At 38.3% G+C, this 7,204-nt stretch overlaps 1 protein-coding gene across 1 annotated transcript; it reads right to left on the bottom strand.

The window, feature by feature from the left end:
* Window positions 1–1,154: 1,154 nt before the first annotated feature.
* LOC102217987 (sodium-coupled neutral amino acid transporter 2-like) lies at window positions 1,155–6,504 on the bottom strand. The gene is made up of 15 exons (XM_005816421.3): window positions 6,300–6,504; window positions 6,126–6,207; window positions 5,931–6,046; window positions 5,262–5,335; window positions 5,071–5,163; window positions 4,694–4,769; window positions 3,986–4,068; window positions 3,818–3,876; window positions 3,542–3,682; window positions 3,369–3,448; window positions 3,153–3,253; window positions 2,305–2,429; window positions 2,072–2,216; window positions 1,685–1,782; window positions 1,155–1,566 (listed from the first exon to the last, which is right to left on the bottom strand). Exons 1-15 carry the CDS (start codon window positions 6,413–6,415, stop codon window positions 1,465–1,467), a joined length of 1,491 nt encoding a protein of 496 aa, XP_005816478.3. The 5' UTR covers window positions 6,416–6,504; the 3' UTR covers window positions 1,155–1,464.
* Window positions 6,505–7,204: the final 700 nt, after the last annotated feature.

Here is a 7,204-nt window from a genome sequence, read left to right as displayed (position 1 = left end):
TTTGTATGAGATTAAACTCTGTGATCTGTGACGTCAACACGCTTTGTTGTTGTTTCGTTTTAGCAGCACGCGGTCGCTACACGTCGACCACGGAGAACGTCACTCGCCGATCCCGGGCAAAATTAAAAGAGGAAGAAGGAGCCAAACGTTTTGTCCAAAGCTAGCATTTAATTGATCCTCTTTTTTAATAACAGCAAGAAAAAAAAACTGAACAAAATCATTCACAATGATGCCGGACCAAATTCTGGAAAAGTCTGGACAAATTCTTTAACTGCGGAAAGATAAAAGTTAAATTTGAGCAGCCTCACGTAGGTCTGTTTACTGTCTGTCACATGTTCTTCAGAATTACGTGTACAAATGAGGAACATTTACTGAGACGTATCACACTAGCAAGTGTTACAGAAAACAAAATCTATAAGAGTTTAAAATTTAAGTGATGAAGGAAATCACAAACTCATAGTCAGCACTGACTAATCGTGCTACCATAAAATAAAGCAGTAAAACAGTTAGGCTTTCTGTAGAGGTATGTGTTCAATCTTACGGGTGCACACACACACACACACACATGCCTCTGTCCACCCTTATGCCCTCTCCGTTCCTGATACACAGCATTCAGGAAGATTGTCTAATACCTAATAATTGTTGAGAATCACCCTGAAAGACACAGACAGATGGCAGGAACCCTTTTCCCGCGCAGATCCCGAGCTGATAATCGATGACGGTTTGAAAATCTGTTTTCCGGAGACATAGAGTTTCCTTGCAGGCCGTCTGTGATGACCCTCAGGTCAAGAGAATCGCCTACCTAGGGGTTTTTTTTTAGCCAGCCACACACAGATGACAGGTGAGGCCTGTCCCGTATTCAGTCACAAACTCATAGTCAGCATGAGAGAGCCGAACACACACGCACAAACACCAAATGGCTTAGTGAGAAAAACCGGAGGTAACTACAACATTCTATTTAAATATACTATATTATTATATTATTCTCAATTATCTAACGCATTGTTTTTCATACTTTAATTGTACTATTTTTAAAACACATAGCGGGAATAACAGTTGGAGTAACAGTTTTTTTTGGGGGGGTGGGGGGTGGATATTAATAGCAATTAATGATTAGGGTCATAAATCACTCATCCATCAAACTCCGATTAAATTTTGACAGAAGGGTGCCCATATCGTCTCTCTTACCATGATAATGAAACAGAAAAAAAGTAAAAGGCGAAATATTATTTAAAAAGTTATGATAAAAAGATGGAAATGCCATCTTTGTGATCTAGAACAGCAAAATGTACAGAGTTCAGATACATTCTCTAGGAATGGTACGGTCCATTGCTCAGAAAGCCAGTCGAGCATCAAGTGAGTCTTTGTGGTTTGCTTTGTTCGTCACACTGTTTTTGTTGGTTGTGTGTTTGTTGCAGTCCGACTCTGAAAGCTTCCCCCTCCACCAGCAGAAGAGCTGGAGCTTCAGTGACCTTGGTCTGTCATAGAGTTCACGATCCAGTCGTAGATGATAAGAGTCATGCAGAGAAACATGACAGCAAATCCTAATATCAGGAACATCAGAGCCTGGTGGAAGAAATCATTTCGCAGATAATTTGAAGTTGTTGGTTACAAAATATTTCACATTGAGTTTACTAAAAAACAAAATGTGATTGAAATTGTGAAATGTTTAATAATGTCTTACCCCAATCTTCTGCATGGATTTCATTGGCTCCTTCTTAACCAGTCTGAGATAGAAAGCTGAGGGCAGGATGAAGATCAGCATTGCAGCAGCAGAGGCACCTGGAATGAGGAAAAATTGAGCCGTTAATCATAAAAGGTCAATAACACATTGTTAGAAAGTTGATGAAAACCCACCTGTTTGGAATTGTATTTGAAACGTAATCAATTACAAATTTATTGATGGAACCTTACTTAATGTTGTGTTTTGATTGTTGGTTCTATGTTGCATTGTGTTTCTGTGTTTGATATGATGTAAAGCACTTTGAAATGCCTTGCTGCTGAAATGTGCTATACAAATAAAATTTGATTGATTGATTGATGATACATATTAACATGTGCAGTTACTTACCAATGAAGCCAAAAATATTTCTGATGCTGGGGACAAAGATGACCAGAATGTTGGTTCCTGCTAGCAGGCTCACTGTGATAATAACGTGACGGATCCAGCTGAAGTCCTTTCCTGGGAACAGCAGGTGGCCGACTGAGGTACGAATCTGTTCAGAACCAGACAAAGATTAGCTCAATGGACTTCATAGTCTACATGACTGACTGGATAATTAACAGTAGACCCTCAATACTTACAGGGAAGAGCACCACAGGAACCGTGAGTGTGACAGCGGCCAGCACAGCCAGACGAACAACCAGCAGGAGAATATCGTGCTTGTAGAACTTTGAGTAGGTGTGGAGCAGCTCAGGTCCCACGTGGACTGAATAGAAATATGACAGAGATCACTTTAGTTAAATACAGCTTTCCGTAAATTCAGTTTCAACGTCTCGTTGCCAGTTCATCGGACTCGTGCGCGAGGCAGATTCACTGAGTTTAACACTCTGATAAAATGTTCCGTTAGCTTGATGTTAACATGAAATGCTATTCTTCATAAGGTGCTGTGGCTGCTGTGGTGAACCTGAGTCCATATCAGTACATATTATGTTCCGTACAGGTACGTATTGTTTTATTTCTTTGTATTTCTGATAGAAATTTATTAAATACTGTTGCTAGGCCAGTTCATGAGAGACGTGCGCGAGGTGCTGTACCCGCTGTGATGAAGCCGAGTCATGACCAGTATATATATTATGTTCCAGAGCTGAGATAGTACCCGACTATTATTATTGAGGTTACATTAAGCTACTAATAATTATGCTAGTCTTTTAGGGTTTTGTGTACAATTTGTTAAAATATTTACAGGTTATTAAAATTAAGGCAAAACCGGTCATGATGTCCAAAAATGCTCAAGAGAAGCTTTTCAGCCAAGACGCTGTGCTGGTTAGCATGTGGAAGCTAACATTTAGCCACAGGACCAAAAAGATGTTCCCTTTTTTCACCTTTTCAAATAGTAGCAACAGAGTTTTAAAAAAAAAACCAAGATTGAATGTTGTTTTGATATTTCTAAATTCTAAAACTTCAACCATTTGTTGTTTGCCTAACTTACTGTTGAAGGTGAGGTATCCGAAGAGGGCAGCCAGCAGGTACATGATGAACATGGCCAGGAAGGACACGTTGGCCACATTCTGCATCTTTCGGCGTGACCGGCTGTTCAGGGAAGGAGAGTTTTATTTAAACACCAGACCAAACTTTAAAGAAATATAACATTGGTGTAGTTTAAACATTATAGGACTTTGAGTTAAATCCATGCAGCAGTACTTACTCTTTGAGCTCATCATACATGGGTAGAATAGTAGGGTGGCACACAAAGGCAAAAGTGAGGATGGATATAGCATAGACAGTCTGGAGAGATGGAAAAATACAAAGGTTAGAAGTTATTCTTCAAGTGTTATTGAAAATATTCAAATCTGTTTAATCTGTGAGAGACTGATTTACCTGTGAGTTGTAGACAAAGTATTTAGGCTTGCAAGTGTCATCATCGGTAGTGATGTTGTCGCTGTTGAACATATGCATGGTTTTATTTCCAGCGTCAGGAACAGGCAGAGGGCATGGAATCTGGAACTTCTTTATGATCACCTGCAGGAACATGTAGATAAAATATATTTTTGGATGGTGCTATATTATTACAGTGCCTAAATAAACTAAACATTACAATGGGTTTTATCTAACTGTCAAAGGAGGAAGAAGGAAACAAGGTGGGATTGTACTCACCACAATCAGAAAAAACACCATGCAGAGTAGAGACAGACCACTGGTGTAACTAAGGTAACCTAAGGGAGACGGAAAAAATGTCATTGCCATTTTAAAGCTACCACTTCTACTTTTATTATTATTTAGAAACGACATTTTATGACACACATGCACACACACACTCCTTACCCAAGTTCCTGAGCAGTGAGAGAGGCAGGATAACAATAATTAAGACCAGAATCACAAGGTAATCTCCATTGATGTACCATTCACTGAAACACACAAATACATCATTAAATTGATAGAAAAATATTTTATTGTCATTGTTTCAGTTAATCCATTTCCTTTATAAAGCTGTGTCGGCTCGTAGAGTCAGGAAGCCTGGGAGATAAACGTTACAGTCGAATGCTTACGTAGTACTGCGTTCCCAATACTCTGGCTGAGTCCAGTTCATTCAACGTCTCAGACAATTGGATGAAATTGGACTCGTCTTGCTCATTATCATTGATGGAGGAGTTTGAATGTTCTTCTCTCTCCTCTTTGCTCCTGCTCTGCATCCAACAACACTTCATTTTCAACTATTGTGTTGAAGTTGGGTTCAAATTTGGTCATAAATAATTAATTTCCTGCCAGAAATAAAGGAATTAAAGTTTTTAAGAAGATAAAGTCTGAATATAATCAACAAAGCAATTCCAACATGCTGCCACGTTGAGCAGCACAACTATAGAATGTCACATAATTTGATTTTGTACTAGAAATTTCAGCTCTAAAATAACAAAACCTATAAAAGTATTAAGTGGCAAATGGTGAAATGAACAGCAGCCATGCAATTATTAAGAACCAATTATGTTATTTCTTTATTAAGTTGTTATAAAGACCAAATATTTAACTACTTACCCATCACTTGCTCCAGTAAAGGACTGAATAACAATGGAGAGTTCGTATTTAATAATGTAGAGGTAGGTTGACATGACTGCATAAAAGATAAAAAGAAGCAAGAAAACAAAATAAAATAAACACAGAAGTTAGCAACAGCCCTAGCAAAAATGTATACATTTAGAAAAAAAAGAATCATTTCTGATATTTTGAGAGATACAAAATACACTCATAGAAATAATAATAATAATGTAAACACTATCTAATTTTGCCTGTACTGCCAATTTGGACATAGAAAAGAAATATTTCAGTTAAAAAACATGGTAGATGAATATAAGCATCATAACATTGCATTAGTTACAATGCATAGCTGTTATACTTAAAGGTCAGTCCCTCACATCCAATGTTCTGCATGGTGATGGAGCAGAAAGCAGCCAGTTTGCCTGGGATCCCAAAGGCCTTGTGACCCAGTGACTCGTAAACAAGAGCACCTGGAAAAAGAGGGAAAAAATGCCAAGAGTTTTAAATCTTGACATTTAAATGTGATAAAAACATAAAACATTGCTAGAAAGTCAGAGCTGGTGCTCACCTGCTTCATTTGCTGTCTTTAGCAACAAGTGGACAGAATACAAGGAGAAAATGGCAACAGAAACCAGGAGAATCCTGTAAACACAAAAGAGAGAAAAGGTCTTCAGTTGTAGATGACTTGTGTTTATCAGCAATAAGTAAATAAAAACTATATGCTTGATGGGTCTATGGTGCTCAATGATACAAGTTGTGCAATAGGCACAGTAATGACTAATAGGAATTCTGATTTAAAAAAAAATCCAGGCTTCTGCTGACAGAAACCTTTTTAGTCACTAACAAAACATTTTCCCCAAAAACATGATACATTGAACAGCCACCAGGAGGCGTATTTGCAAAACAACCTCCAATAACTTCTAGCAAAAAATTAACTTATGCTGGAGGTGCATGTGTTCTTGGAACAAACACACACCCCACACACACACGTGTGCACACTTTATTATAGATATTTTTCCCAGATGGTCTTTTACAGAATCTTAGACAAAGAGGTTCAGGTTTCCAGTAGCATCACATTAATTCAGATATGAGGTTTTTCTTCTTTGTTTGCAAGTCAATATGAACAGAATAGTTCAAAATTTCTTGCTGAGCTTAGGAATATCATAGCCTGAGACCTGAAAACAACATTTGTCTGAATGCCGCTCAGCCAAATTAGGATGAAAAGACGAGTTCTTACACAAACAGGGCGATGCCGGTGTTGGCCATAGCGAAGGACAAACCCAGGATGCCGCTGCCCATGATGGCATTACACAGGTTCAAGACGGACATGCCAAAGGAGGCCCTGCTGTGGTGCTGAAGAGGAGAAAACAGAATTTTAAAAAAACTAGCAGGAAAAAAAACTACATTGTGGAATAAATAAACCTGAACTTACATGTTCAGTTTCATCTTTCTTCTTGCTTGGGTTATGATCAGAGAGGACATTTTGATTCTCTGAATCAGCATCTGGGTATTGCCTTTAATAGAAGAAAGAGATGTGTTAAATGAGCTGACATGTCAAACTTTTTTTTTGGTTTGTTTGTGAAGACATGTTAAAAACGAGTCTCACCCATTGAGAGGATTCCTCTCGATAAAGTCAGAGTACGCAAAGTTGTTGCTGTTGGAGCTGCAGCTGTCGTCGTCTTGAGGATTGTTCAGATATTTCATCTCAGTTGTAGAACCCATCCCATTGAAAAGGACTGACCCTTGGCAATGGAATCAACAGAAACCTACTGTCCAGGTTTTTGTTGGTCAGGTTGAAGGGAATCCCACCGCTAGAAGAATCACCCTGGTATTGTGAAGAAACTGTCAAGGAGTCCCAGAAAGAAAAATGACATAAAAACAGGAAGTAACCTGTTCAGTTTCTTTCCCTTAGCTTGAGTTTTAGTTATGGAGGAAGTTTGGACAATTTTATGTTTAATGTGTTGACAGGATGTACAGTTTAGTTTTGTCAGCACAGGTTGAAACGAGCCTCACACTTCCAGCAGTTTCTCACACTTAAAATAAAGCGACTGCTCTTTACTGTCATCGTTTGTTGTCTTCATCTTTTTGAGTAGATGAAAATTTCATCTCAGTTTTAACATCAGACTGCTCTTCAGTGGACAGTGAGACTCAATATTCTTAAATATTTAAAAATGATAAAAGATGTTTGTACACAAACAGTGCGATGCTGATCTGTAACAATAAGATGGCACTCCAAGGAGCTTTGCTAGAAAACTCCTTCCCACTTGACGAAACATACTGTTGCTGAGTAAAAAATACAGAATGAGACGTGAGAAACGAAAACCTAAAGGTAACTGAAGTTTACGATGTTGCCGCTTACATATTCTGTGCCATGTTTCTCCTTGCTGGGTAGAGCAGAGAGTTAGTGTTTAAATGCTGCTATTATTGTCTCAATCAGTGTCTGGATATCACAATTTTAGTACCAGGCTTCTAGTTGATGGATATTTTACAGATAAAATGCAAAAAAAGAAG

Source organism: Xiphophorus maculatus, chromosome 17, assembly GCF_002775205.1.
Source record: "Xiphophorus maculatus strain JP 163 A chromosome 17, X_maculatus-5.0-male, whole genome shotgun sequence".
Lineage (NCBI taxonomy): Eukaryota > Metazoa > Chordata > Actinopteri > Cyprinodontiformes > Poeciliidae > Xiphophorus > Xiphophorus maculatus.
The sequence above is the reverse complement of the archived record's forward strand: the minus strand, read 5'-3'. Positions and strand labels throughout refer to the sequence as shown.